Here is a 15,007-nt window from a genome sequence, read left to right as displayed (position 1 = left end):
GCAGATATTGTAATATCTATTTTTATATTTTCATAATAGTATTCTTTTTCCTCCTGTGTTATACCTTATATAATTCTTTCATATGTAAGCCTTTAACAAGTTGCTCATGCCACGTGCTCAGAGATACATGTACATTCACAGAAATAGTGTTGTTACTCAGAAAAAGTCCGAGACGCTTGGCAAAATACAGTTAAAATGCACTCTCATGGCCAAAAATAAAAATAAAAATAAAAAATTATAAGCTGTTTGGTAAACATCTAAATGATGGATCTCTCCTTAAAACAATTTTCTTGTAAATTGGTATAACATCAGTTACCAACAGAAATACTGTAAACATGGAAAGAGATAAGTCCATATATATATACAGGAAGAAAGATAAATAAATAGCAGCTCAGATCAAAGATTCAATGTAACAGTCACTGAGATCTTTAAAAAAAAAATCAAGTCTGACAAAAAGTCATCTCTGTAGTTTTTCTAGCCAAAAGCTGTCATGCAGTCTACCCAGATCTGCTGTATCTGTCACTCTCACTTGCATGTTTGTGTTTAATCAAAAGCCTAATTAAAACTAAATGCAAATATATATTCTAGCTACATAGTTATCTTTTCTACACCATTATCTATATATGTATTGATTGTCAGGTGTAATACTTCAATGAATCCTATACACGCTCTTTACACAATTATATCAATTCTGCAAGTTGTGGATGAATGCATATGACTGTGCTATATAATAAGCTATTCCTGCACAATTAAACAGCTGTAATTTTCCAAAGTAACATATTCCCTATAAAGCACTACCTATTGAAGTATTTGATCTGATTTAGCACACATGAACATAAGCTGGAGATTTTCTGCCACCTTGTGATATGAAGGAGGTATAGCGGTCTTCATTGTCCTGCAAATTCCCTAAGTTCATTTAACGTTGTGAAAGTAGATTTATTACAGAATAATAAAAAGGGTTGACTACAGAAAAGTTTCAGGTGCTCCTAGCATGAGTTAAAGCTAAAATAAGTGAAAATAATATTTATATCCTCAGCCCGTAGGCATGCATACAAAAAAGAAAAGCACAGAAAGCCCTTCCCCTCTGCAGTGCTCTAACACCTGTGAATTGAAACACTAGGCATAAGTATTTAAAAAGTAGCTAGGCTAACATTTAGTAGAGTTTCACATTTAAAAACTAACCTGCTATAGTACTCTGTGAGAATAAATGGTGCTATCTGGGAAGAAAAAAAAATGAAGGAAAGAGCTAACAAATTCCTTTCCCACACTGCAAAGCTGTAGCTTAAATTTGGGAGACAGAAGGAAGACAGCAGCACCAGTAGAAATCTGACACCTGACAATCACCAATGAACTGTATTTTACATGCAAGCTAAGAAAGAAGCCTTTTCTACTGAAAGTAGCATAGGTTGGATGGCACCAGTCCCTATTACAAGAGGCACAAATACAAGGTGCATAAGTTTGTAAAAGGAGAAAAAAAAGAGGAAGTAACAGACAGCATGTGTGTCACAAAGAGAAAACCACAACTGTTTCTCCTGTAGCTCAACCCTCCTTTCCCCAGATATCTTTAATTTAACTTCTGACAGCTGTCAAAACAGAATGTGATACTACCAGGGCTATAAATGTATGGGAAGAGAGGGCTGTTGCTTGAATGTAATGATTTCACAAAAGCCACGTTGTTCTCAAATGTGCTCAATAACCACAATAACAGAAACATTTGATTTTAGGCTGCAATATTCAGACACCCATGGTACTTCCCAAATAGCCTGCAGGTGAGTACAGTGTTTGAGAAGATATTCCCAGACTTGAGAATTCACAAGGTGGCTGTCTACTTTTCAGGCAGGGAAATAACATGGAGCCTGATCCTGTGACATGTACAGGGTGCACTTTTGTTCAGCAACCTCTAATTTCATATATTTTAAAGAGTTTAAGATCAGAAGGGCATCAGCTCCTGTGACTAACGTGACTTCTTGTACACACTATATCATTAAACTCCATCCAGATGTCCCTGTGTGAAGCCCAAAGGCTTCCATTATACCAAAACATCATTCCAGCTCTCAAGAGCACAAATTGTTGAATACCTCAGAGGTGCATGAATGGTTGAGTGGCAGAGGTTGGAGAGCCTGATATGTCACCATTGACAAAAGCAACTGATCATAGGCAATCTATTTCCTGAGCTATGTTCCATCAGATAAGCCACTCATGTGCTGTAGTGAAGAAAAAGATAAGATAAAGAAGACAAACCCTTACAAAATAAGCCCTCAAGATCCAACCCAAACAAGTATGGGGGAGAAGGAGAAGAGAACAAAGACACATGATTCCTCCCATCTCTGTGGGCAATGATATACAGTCCTAAAGGACAGGATTTAATTAGAATAGCTAACTCGGTGCAGATCTGCAGGTGCTATGAGAATTCTGGCAAATGTGTTCTCCTTACGGCCCAGTGAGAAAGGGAAGATGATAAAAAAAAAGTACTTCAACTACAAAACCGAACGGGATTATTGTGATCCTTCAGCTCACAAACCAGCCGTAGTACTTCCCCTAGAAACCAAAGGCTGATTTTAACAGAAAATACAAAGAACTTCTTAATGATGAATTCATCATCAGCCCAATAAACTGTTTTAATATTTCATTACACTCGTAACTGGCATTTTATTGCAAGGTTGAAATTGCTTAAGTTCAGCTTCCAGTCCTGGATCTTGTTATAGCTTTGTCAGCAGCACTGAAAAGTCCTCCCCCTCCCCATAACAGATATCAGCTGGATCGTGCTCAGCATCAATCAGCCCTTCATACTGGCAGGGCCGATCTGTATGAGAGTAAATTTTTCATTTCAACGCAATATCACATTGCCTTTGAGAGAAAGACCATTATTCACACTTTATTTTCACTTCACCCTTATACTTGGACCTTAAAAACAAAAACTCAAAATGGATTTGGCACAATTCATATGTCACAGTGGCAAAGTGCTGGGAGCAGCAGACAGAGCTTTCATTCTTGAAAAGCTTTAGAGGATCACACAGAAAACATTAGCAATGGCTGATAAAATGAGTGCAATGTGGTGTAATTATATCCTTCACCAGAATGAACAGATGCACACTGACTTCAGTAAGGCTGTGTCTATTTATGCCAGCTGAGGGCTAACTCTGTCTTTTTTTTAGATCACTAAAAATCAGGGAAAAGAAAAAATTCTTCATAACTTCACAACAGTGAAACACCCTAAAATACAGTATGCCCAGTAGACATGAATATGAGCATTTCCACCTTGCTTGATTGTTCCCTTCCTTATAAGCTCCTGTTGTCTTTGGCTTGCTCTGAGAGCACAGACAAATTAAACACAATTTATTTTCTTGCCACAGCACGTAGATTAAAAAACACAAGTGACTACGGATCCATATATGTTTTTTTCCTTCCCTTTGATGGAGCTACACAAAAGAGAAGTTTCTCTTCAGTGTGTACCACAAGGAAATGCCATGTAAGATGACCCAGTTCAGCGAGTCTTGTCTCCACATAACATCAGCCTCCCCTTATCATCTGCCGCTGTCCCTGAAATATGAGCTTGGAAAGCCACAGAAGAATTATATGAAATTCAGAACAAAAGCCAAGCAAGTTTACTATCCCACATTTTCAATCCTTGCTGCTCTGGACTGGGTGAGCTAGGAAGAAATCTTAATCTTCACTGAAATCAACGGCAAATTTTAACAGGCTTCAGTATGACCAGAACCACAGCTAGCACCTCAGAATGAACACCGGTCTCTCATTTTACATGCTGTGCAAAGTAAATACCACAAAATCACTCTGTGATATTTTGACATATATTCAAATCACATGCACTAGATTGGATGTTTTCCTCTGGACTGTATACCTACCATATTTTAGTACCTCAATTTGTTAGTCATGGTCAGCCAACTTTAGTGACAAGGTGATACCCAGATATAATAACCCCTTTACATTTTTTAAGACAACAAAGGTATTTCATAGAGTTTTATTTCTCCTTCAGCCTTGCTTGATACCAGAAACAGAAGTTTTGCTCAGATAAATGTTCATGCTGGAATCTGCCAACTCTGCTTTCTGCGGATGTTGGCAGAAGGCAGTCAGGAGGGAGTTCTTTATTAAAAACATTATCAGTATTTTGAACACAAAACTGTATTTTCAGAGGAACTTTACTGACTTTTGGTAATGAAACATACATCTCTCCTCAGTTATACTTCCTGTATTTTCTGGTTTGGCATCGCTGCTACCGAGTTGGTGATTCATTAAGTAGCTTTTTTCCATTTACAAAGGCGAAAACTACCATTAAATCAGCAAATTAAAATCAATATTATTTAAAACAAAAAACAAACAAACAAAAAAACACAACAACAACAAAAACCAAACCACACAGGGGTTGAAGTTGACAAGGATTTGTTTTTTTTGTTCTGCACAATGATTCTGTCCTTGAATATGCAGTTATGTGTCTCTGAGGAAAGAATTTAATCCTCATTGTTTAGGATTACAATACAAATATAAAAGTTAGACTGTGATTTAACACAACAGTCAATAACTTCTATTTCTACTCTCCTCAGTATTTCAAGCCAGCTTGCTTCTCTCTCAGATACTCATCTATGATTAACTTGCTTCAATTTAAATACAAAGTGTCTATGAAGCCTTTAGGCACAACGAACATCTGTCTGCTCTCTTTCTATCCTTACACATCTATAGGTGGGCTCTGGACCAACCCACACAACCAGGCTTTCCTTGGGCCTGTGAGATATGTTGATCTGATTCGTGTCAGTATGGAACAGTGCTAGGGCCGCATGGTATGATGAATGTGACCTTCTGTCTTACATACTCTTGTATAACCACAAGTCTAAGAAAAACAGAATGGTTAATGTATATAGTTCTTGTACCTTGCAAAGGAATGTTTTAACAATTCGTGTCAATAGAGAGCAGTTCTGTCTGTCTCTGGGTCCTGCACTGGCAATTTAATTCTTCCACAGATGTGGTTTCTTCCCTTTCCTCCCAGTGTCCCAGTCTCCCCCTCATTATAGTCAATTTATCAAATCTTCAGAAATATTCCTCAAATCCATGAGCCTACTTGCTTTTGTTATACCGAACTCTTATTCCTAACAGTTACAGCCTTTTTGCCTTCTTTGTGGTTGATTTAGCACTGCTATAGATGTGACTGGAGTGTCCCTGTGAATGGCCTGTGAGGAATGTTTTAACAACATCATGAAGTGTCAATAGAGAGCTATTTGTATTTGTATGTTCTTTCTTTGAAGTCTCTGATGTCTGGGGGTTTCAGAACAACTGCTAACAACTAGTAACTGTTATGACTTCTGAATGGGACACTATGCAAACCCCTGATATCTGGCCAGGTGGCCAGGAGATTAAGGAGAAGAAAGAAGCTGAAGGATGGCTAGAAGACAAATCTTGCAGGGAACTCTGTAAGCTTTTGACATGCTGCCAGGGAGTACAAAGGGGAAGGACAAGAAAAAAAAACCTGAGAGGAAGACTACAAGCCTTCAGCATGAAAGACCCCCAGAGACCCCCAGGGGGACCACCGGAGACTGATGCGCATGCTCCAGTAGGAGGGTTTGGATCCCGGAAGCTAATTATAATAACCCGTGTTTTTATTAGAAGTAGTAATGAATATGTATCAGCCTATGAGCATAAAAATCAGCTGCTTGATGTAACTGGCGTGCATCTAGGTGGAGTGGAGACTCCCGACGCACCCAGCGCTGTTTGCTTACCTCTATTCTTTTAATAATTTTTAAACTTTGATTATAATCCTATTTTGGGACTGAGCGATTTATAACAGGCCCAAATTCTGCTGTCACTTTAAAGACCAGGATGTCACTGTTTCATGCTGTCCATCATGCTAAGAGCTTTTTGTGATTCTGGACAACAATAATGGCACATTATAATAATTTGACCAGCCATGACTAGTGAAAACCAAAAAGTTTAAATGATGACATAACTCTGCTCAGGGTTTAAGGAGCTGAGACTGGATGAAGCATCACTAGTCCTTATGTATCGCGTCACCATTATCCACAATGACAAAAACAGGTTCTGTTTGCTGGCAGCCTGAACCAGATGAAAGCACACAAAAAGTTCAGATATCAAGAGGTGAAAGTGAAGGTTTTAGGGACATGAAGTGGTGCAGTGACTTCTTCCAAGCTTCTGCTGAGGTACGGCAGATTGGGAAAAACTTTCTTTCAGGCTGTTGTGTGACCAGAGTCCTACTGTAGGTTTATACAACTGACAATGAGGTTCAGAGAGGCAGCACAGTCCAGACCCAAACCATCCATCTGATCACGGATGCAAATGGTGTCAGTGGAGAAAGGGGACACTTCTCACCCTCCTGATACTCTGCAAAACAGCATTTGATTTGGAGAAACACGAGACTTTACCTGGGGAAAAAGGTAGAGTGTCAAGTGTTAAAACAACTTGAATTTTTCCTGTATGTTGTATAGTTTAGGCTCCTACTTGCAGACTATCATGGAGATGAGTCTTTCCAGATCTTTTACAAAATGTTCATGACACTGACTAGATCTGAAAGACTCAAGAATCAGCAGTCCCGGTTCTTCTTCACCACCACCATGGATAAGTTCTCTAATTAAGAACAGAAACTCAAAAAGGCAGAGAAGATGGAGGCATTGTGAAGAGTTTGCATCTGGGTGCAGACCTCTTTCCTACACACATACATTCAGCTTCTTCCATACTGCTGAAGTCTAGATTTCTTGTCAGTGCCAACTGCCAGCATATCACCATCCTCAAGGAACACTTCTTATCACACTGCCTTATTCATACCTTCATCTGTCTTGGTGCACATGTAAAATACGTAGCATGGAGCACTCTGGATGCTCCAGCAAACCATGCCTCTATCAGCAACACAGGCTACCCATCAAACCTATCCACTAGTGAGTAACCAAGATTCCCACAGATTTTCCAACAAAAGTGACATGTTTTCATCATGAGGGTGGTCAAGCACTGGAACAGGCTTCCTAGAGAGGTGGTTGATGCCTCAGGCCTGTCCGTGTTCAAGAGGCATTTGGGTAATGCCCTCAATAATATGCTTTAACTTTTGGTTAGCCCTGAAGCAGTCAGGCACTTGCAGTTGCTGATCTTTGAAGGTCCCTTGCAACTGAACTGAACTGTTCTGTTTTGTTCTATCCAATAGTCAAAGCTTCCCTTCAAAGGGAGTCTCTACAGCCAGACTAATGCTCATATAAGGAGGCATCTCAACCTTCTTCTCTAAGAGTTGAGGACACAAACCTCATCACTTTCAACAAAAAACATTTTCTTTGTTATCGTCCTCTGACAGAAATACACAGTGGCATGTAATTAATACTAATATGCTTATTTAAAATAAACAAACTGATAAAAAGAAGTCCTAACCAGAACCCTCAGCTGCACATGCTTCTTCCCAAAGGGAAAGGATGAGAGAAGAAATAGCTTACAACAGATGTTAATCTTTCTGCTTGATACATTACTGAAAGGCATTCCAAATACAGTGATGAGCACAGTATAAAAGCTTATATCACAGAATCACAGAATCACAGAATTTCCTAGGTTGGAAGAGACCTCAAGGTCATCGAGTCCAACCTCCAACCTAACGCTAACAGCCCTCCACTAAACCATATCCCTAAGCTCTACATCTAAACGTCTTTTGAAGACTTCCAGGGATGGTGACTCCACCACTTCCCTGGGCAGCCTGTTCCAGTGCCTCACAACCCTTTCAGTGAAGAAGTTCTTCCTAACATCTAACCTAAAACTCCCCTGGCTCAACTTAAACCCATTCCCCCTCGTCCTGTCACCAGGCACGTGGGAGAACAGGCCAACCCCCACCTCGCTACAGCCTCCCTTGAGGTACCTAAAAAGAGCGATAAGGTCACCCCTGAGCCTCCTCTTCTCCAGGCTGAACAAGCCCAGCTCCCTCAGCCGCTCCTCGTAGGACTTGTTCTCCAGGCCCCTCACCAGCTTCGTCGCCCTTCTCTGCACCCGCTCAAGCACCTCGATGTCCTTCTTGTAGCGAGGGGCCCAAAACTGAACACAGTACTCGAGGTGCGGCCTCACCAGAGCTGAGTACAGGGGGACAATCACCTCCCTAGCCCTGCTGGTCACGCTGTTCCTAATACAAGCCAGGATGCCGTTGGCCTTCTTGGCCACCTGAGCACACTGCTGGCTCATATTCAGCCGACTGTCAACCATCACTCCCAGGTCCTTCTCTGCCTGGCAGCTTTCCAACCATTCCTCTCCCAGTCTGTAGCTCTGCTTGGGGTTATTGCGCCCCAGGTGCAGGACCCGGCACTTGGCCTTGTTAAACTTCATGCAGTTGACCTCAGCCCATCGGTGCAGCCTATCCAGATCCTCCTGCAGAGCTTTCCTACCCTCCAGCAGATCGACACACGCACCTAACTTGGTGTCATCTGCGAACTTACTGAGGGTGCACTCGATGCCCTCGTCCAGATCATCGATGAAGATATTAAAGAGGACCGGCCCCAGCACCGAGCCCTGGGGGACGCCACTAGTGACTGGCCTCCAACTGGACTTGGCTCCATTCACCATGACTCTTTGGACCCGGCTATCCAGCCAGTTTCTAACCCAACGAAGCGTGCGCCAGTCCAAGCCAAGAGCACCCAGTTTCTTGAGGAGAATGCTGTGGGAAACAGTGTCAAAAGCCTTGCTGAAGTCAAGGTAGACCACATCCACAGCCTTTCCCTCATCCACCCAGCGCGTCACTCTGTCATAGAAGGAGATCAGGTTCGTCAGGCATGACCTGCCTTTCATAAAGCCATGCTGACTGGGCCTGATCGCCTGCTTCCCCTTCAAGTGCTGCATGATGACTCTCAGGAGGATCTGCTCCATGAGCTTTCCTGGCACTGAGGTCAAACTGACAGGCCTGTAGTTTCCCGGGTCTGCCCTCCGGCCCTTCTTGTAGATGGGTGTCACGTTTGCTAGCCGCCAGTCGATTGGGACCTCCCCCGATAGCCAGGACTGTTGATAAATGATGGACAGTGGCTTGGCCAGCTCCTCTGCCAGTTCCCTCAGTACCCTTGGGTGGATCCCATCCGGCCCCATCGACTTGTGCACATCTAAGTGCCGTAGCAGGTCACCAACCAGTTCTTCATGGATAATGAGGGCCACATCCTGTTCCCCATCCCCTTCCACCAGCTCAGGGTACTGGGTATCCAGAGAACATCCGGTATTGCCGCTAAAGACTGAGGCAAAGAAGGCATTGAGCACCTCCGCCTTTTCCTCATCTCTTGTAACTAAGTTTCCCCCCGCATCCAGTAAAGGATGGAGATTCTCCTTAGTCCTCCTTTTTGTGTTGATGTATTTATAGAAACATTTTTTGTTATCTTTAACGGCAGTAGCCAGATTGAGCTCCAGATGAGCTTTGGTCTTCCTAATTTTGTCCCTGAACAGCCTCGCTACTTCTTTAAAGTCCTCCTTAGTGGCTTGCCCACTTTTCCAAAGCTTATAAACCCTCTTTTTCCTCCTAAGATCAAGCCACAATTCTCTGTTGAGCCAGGCCGGTCTTCTTCCCCGCCAGCTCGTCTTTGGGCACGTGGGTACAGACCGTTCCTGCGCCATGAAGACTTCCCTCTTGAAGATCGCCCAGCCTTCCTGGACCCCTCTGCCCTTCAGAACCGCCTCCCAAGGGACTCCACCAACCAGTGTCCTGAGCAGTTCAAAGTCAGCCCTCCGAAAGTCCAATACAGCGGTTTTACTGGTCCCCTTCCTGGCCTCGCCAAGAATAGTGAACTCCACCATTGCGTGATCACTCTGCCCGAGACAGCTCCCGACGATCACGTCCTCCACCAGTCCTTCTCTGTTTGTGAAGAGAAGGTCTAGCGGGGCACCTCCCCTGGTAGGCTCACTAACCAGCTGTGTCAGGAAGCTATCTTCCACGCTCTCCAGAAACCTCCTAGACTGCTTTCTCAGGGCTGTGTTGTGCTTCCAGGATATGTCTGGGAAGTTGAAGTCCCCCACGAGTACAAGAGCTGATGATTTTGCAACCTCTGTCAGCTGCCTGTAGAATTCCTCATCCGTCTCCTCATCCTGGTTCGGCGGTCTATAGCAGACCCCGACCAGGACACTAGCCTTGTTGTCCCTGCCGATCCTAACCCAAAGGGACTCGACCTTGTCATTCCCAACCTCGAGTTCTACAACCTCGAAAGACTCTCTAATATAGAGAGCCACACCACCACCCCTTCTATGCTGCCTGTCCCTTCTATAGAGCTTATAGCCAGGCATTGCAGCACTCCAGTCATGAGACTGGTCCCACCACGTCTCCGTGATGGCAACCAAGTCGTAGCCTGCCTGCCGCACGATGGCTTCCAGCTCCTCCTGTTTGTTACCCATGCTGCGTGCATTGGTGTAGATGCACTTCAGCTGGGCCATTGCCTTATCCTCCAGCCTTGCCATTGTTCCCCCTGGCACAGCCCCAACAATCCTAGCCTCAGCCCCATCCCCCTTCCTACCTAGTTTAAAGCCCTCTCAATGAGCCCTGCCAGTTCCTGGCCCAGGATCCTTTATAGAATAAAACAGATTAACAGCTATATTTATTAAGGGCTACATTTTCAACCAGGCCCCTGCAAACCTTTCCTTTGAAAAAGCAATTTTGTTTCTATGTTTTCTGCATGCATACAGTCAATGAATATTAAATACTGCTGGAAAACCCTTTGCTTAGTTATATGCCATGCTGATTAAGTTACCTTGAATTGGATTATGCCTCCTCCTCCACTAGCATTCCAATACATCCCCCTGGAAGTGCAGAGGGTTGTATGCCAGAAAGGTGAATGACATCCCTTAGGGGATTATAGTCCTTTTCTCCTGTGACATCGTAATAACAACTTCACCCAATTCGATTATTCCATACTCAAAAAAACAATAAAATACTAATCTCTCTCTTGCACAATCCAGTTTAACTTTTTATACAGACATGCATATCTGCTAGCTTCTTTTCTAGTTTCACAGAAGGCTGACTCACATTTAGTGATATGATTTTTTTTTTTTCATTTTTTAATGCCTATGCACAGTCTTAACACATTACACTTAAAAATGTTTTAGACTTAGGACACACACAGAGGTTCTGACACAGACCAGTCTGATACGACACTTCTCCTGCAGTACACAGTGTCATTGCAGAGCTTGGGTTCTGGCTATAGGAGTTACTTTCCTTTTAAGAAATCTTCCAGAAGTCCTGTCACTGAGGAGGCCAGGAGCTGGTTTTGGTACACATGTGAGGAGAAGCAGCAGCTGTCAGTGGGACTATGCTGATGGTAACTATGACAAGAAATGTTATAAATCCGAATATGCACTTAGGTTTGGGGAACATCTAAAGACCACAGCCTCTGACAGGTTTCACACTGTACCTGTGATGAATAAACGTGGCAACAAAGCAGTCCTTGCCCCAAAGCAGCCTGAAGTGATCAAATTCAGACCCTACTGAACAACGCATATTAAATTCACTTCAGAAGATAAAAAAATAAGCAGCTCTTGGCAGTAGAACTGGCTAGGGGCTACTGAAAAACACGCATGTTTTATGTAAAGCAGCTGTGTATACCTGTTTCTATTCACTGCTAATCTATGTGATAATTCCACCATGGCCTTCTGCTGTGCAGCTCTGTGCTATTCCAGTCAGGAATGCCATCAACAAAGCAATCTCAAGCCCTGCCTTCAACCAAGACTGGAAAAATAGGTCAGAGAAATAGCATAATAATCTGATCTAACTACTAGTCAAATCTTCAGTATCTCTTCATCAATTTGAATGAAAATTGGATTGGGCCCAAATTACTTACAACAAAATGGGAGGCTTATTTTAATGTCTTTGCTGCTTTATTTAAAGTGTCCCACTGGAAGAACTTAAATTAAGATTTCTCACGTGCCTTCAGGTAGCCTACAGTGTGAGTGACATTTTTATGTAAAATGGTTCAAAATAAACAGATTGTCTGTACCACAGCTGGAAACTGGAGCCCTAGCCTGACATGGGGCCACCCCTCCTTACAGCTGACAGGTGCAAAATAGAGGAATAGCTCAAGAGTAAGAATGCATCATCCATATGTTTGAGTAAAGGACCTCCACAATTTGGTTCTGAGAGTGCAGCAGAGTCTACAGTTTCATAATGTCTCAGCCAACTGGAAACTTCAAAGGCCAATATAAGATGAAAAAGATGATCTGGAATTAAAATCCCGAATGTCATGGGTCACAGCAGAAATGTTATTTATTTGAGGAAAACAAAAATAAATTAATATTCTGGAGAAAAGTTTTTTAAAAAAAGGAAAAATGTCCACCAAAGAGTCTTGTTCCAGTAAATAATGAATGCCTAAATAAATATTATTTGTACTGCACAATGAACTTGTAATTGATGTTTATTTGTTCTCCATTTAGTAGCAGTTCTGCACTAAGTGACAGGATTTTTCTGCCATTTGAGAATGTGCAGATTTTGAATCTTCATTCCCTATATGGACGAGCTCCTGAGGGTCATACCATAAACCCATTCAAATGAACAAAACAAATGACAAGTATCCATACAAATGTGGAAAATGAGAAAGCTGTATGTATTGTTTTACGTAAGTACAGTTAAGTGCCTCAGTTTATTTATGTGATGATTTTCTGCTTGACTGTAAAATCATATCAAAATGTAAACTTGATCTCTTTTAAGCATCAAGCAGAAAGTTTTGATGGGGAAACAATATGGAAATGTTAAATTTCTCTGCAAGCTTCAGGAGGGAGAGGAACATATAGACCGTGACAAACTGCAGAGAAAGACACAGCCTGTAAATGGGGCAAGGCAGTTGCCAAAGAAGGTGGTCTGGTGCTGTAAAAAGTCAGAAAATGCTCAGAACATAAGAAGTTCTCCTGGTACTGTGGTCTTCTTTGTAGCTGCATACTTCTGTTTTAGTTTTGACAGCAGTAAGATTGCTTCGTAGTTATTTCCAATGCTATCTGTATGAAGTAGAAAACTATGGCCCAGGGCTGCTGTAAAAGCACTGGTATTTCATCAATATTAAGTATGATTGCATAAACTGACCTGAAATTAAAGACTGTGCTAGGATACAAGTGAAAAGTGAAATACAAACACAAATACTGCCATGAGCTCAACAGCAAGGTAGAAGGAATCTGTGTTATTTTCAAAAAGTTCAGGAAATCAGCTTCTTCCACTTTTTTTCAATTCTTCAAAATGTAATTAACACCAAAGGAAAATTTTTCTTCTTACTAACAAACTTACTAACTTCTCTAAGTGCAACGTTTGCAATGTCATCATCATTGCTAAAACATAACCTTAATGATAATTTAAGCCCCTGTTACAGGTCTTTCCACTGCTCTTGAACCTCATCTATTTTCAGAAGCAATCTGCTAATCTTTGACACCCCAAAACGGCAAAAAATCAATGTGTCATTATGCTGAAAGAACAACTGAAAAGCAAAGTCTCAAACTTGATAAGAAAACTATGACCTTCCTTTACGTTCAGAACTTTGTTTTCCACAAATGTAATTTCAAGAGAGAATTTAAGAACTTTATCTTGGAAATACTCCTTCCTCCAGGCAGATTTAGCTCATAGATCTGCTACTAGATTCTGCACTAAGAAAATATTAGGAAAAAAAAAATACAGGAGCAATAGGAAGACCCAACATTGACTTCAGAGATAGATCAATGTTCATATAAGAAAAATAGACCTCTCAGGGCCACACAGGGAAAATAGATTTATACTTAATAATCACAAGCCTGAAAAGAAAATCATAGAACTGCAATAAAACACATGTTGAAAATGACATTTAAATTTTTTGAGAAAGAAGGTTGAAATGGGGAACAAAGTATATAGTAGCGGAAACTGTGCTGGATATTCAGAAAAGAAAACTCAGGTCTCAATCTGTGGGCATAACTTGCCTTTCATTCCTACCCAGCCAATCCTGCCTCAGTCTGGCATCTGGGTTGGTTGGGCCAAACACTATACTGGGATAGGCACAGAGAAAGCAAGTAAGTTAGTAAAAGAATAAAAGAATGCATGTGTCTAAATTTTGAACACAAAGGTTAATACCTCTACCTCTTTTTTAACTATACATTTGCAGATTTTTGCATTAGTGATTTCTGATTCATTTTATAAAGCATAAATTTAGAACCTGAGGTTTGCTTTTTTTTTTTTTTTTTTTTTTTTTTAAATGGCTAAAACAGTATGCTTCCAAAAGAAAACTGATTTTTCTTTTCTTCATAAATTGGAGAAAATCACAGTTCTGCTGTTCAACTCACCGGTGAGCTGCCCAGTAATATACGGGATCAAATAAGTTAGTCTTTGTTCAGCCAAATGAGTGTGCTGACCTACACAGGCCTGGGGATCAGAGAGGAACAGAGCAGAATACATACAAAATGACATTAAAAAACAAAACAAAACAAAAAAAAAAAAAAAAAAAAAAAAAAAAAAAAACAAAAATACAAAAAAAAAACAAAAAAAAACAAACAAAAAAAAACAACTTGGAACTGTATTTTGTACCTGAGGTAGCACTGCTGGTCCTTGTCCTGCCAACCTCTGCAAGGAGCTGACCTGAGGAACCTTAATGGGCACTGCAGTGATAGTTCCCAAAGTCTGTTGGAAGAAAAACAGTTGAAAATGGTTTAAAACAATGGCACAACTTTCCCAGGTAAACTTTGCCCTACCCAGCAATTCCTTTTCCAGCTCTTTGTCTCTTCCTTTGACTTGTGGCAGAAGGATATACCATGGCAGTCCACTTGGAGCTCTCTTACCCCTTGTAAGAGACACTCTTCCTTCTCTTTAACTATCTCCTCAAAGCACTGTTCATTAAAGCCTGCTTTCTCCTCACCACAGGTCCTAATTGTGAGTGCAAAGGATATGCCTCATTATTGTGAAGTTTTCTTGGAACATGTGGCAAACACAACTGTGCAGCCATGGCTGAAGGCTGTCTAGGCACCTGCATATTTTCAAAAGAAAAAGATGAAATGCACCACAGTGAGACTTCAAAAAGTGCACTGGTAAGATGATGCATTTCATGGTAGCCAGGGTCATAAG

At 41.5% G+C, this 15,007-nt stretch overlaps 1 protein-coding gene across 1 annotated transcript in view; it reads right to left on the bottom strand.

The window, feature by feature from the left end:
- Nucleotides 1–15,007, bottom strand: part of PHF21B (PHD finger protein 21B) — a 66,383-nt gene that overhangs the window by 28,829 nt on the left and 22,547 nt on the right. Inside the window, exon 2 of the mRNA XM_032186444.1 lies at nt 14,474–14,566. Coding sequence (XP_032042335.1) covers nt 14,474–14,566 — 93 coding nt within the window. The remainder of the gene's footprint in view (nt 1–14,473; nt 14,567–15,007) is intronic.

Source organism: Aythya fuligula, chromosome 1 (genome assembly GCF_009819795.1).
Source record: "Aythya fuligula isolate bAytFul2 chromosome 1, bAytFul2.pri, whole genome shotgun sequence".
NCBI lineage: Eukaryota > Metazoa > Chordata > Aves > Anseriformes > Anatidae > Aythya > Aythya fuligula.
This window is presented reverse-complemented; position numbering and strand designations above follow the sequence as displayed.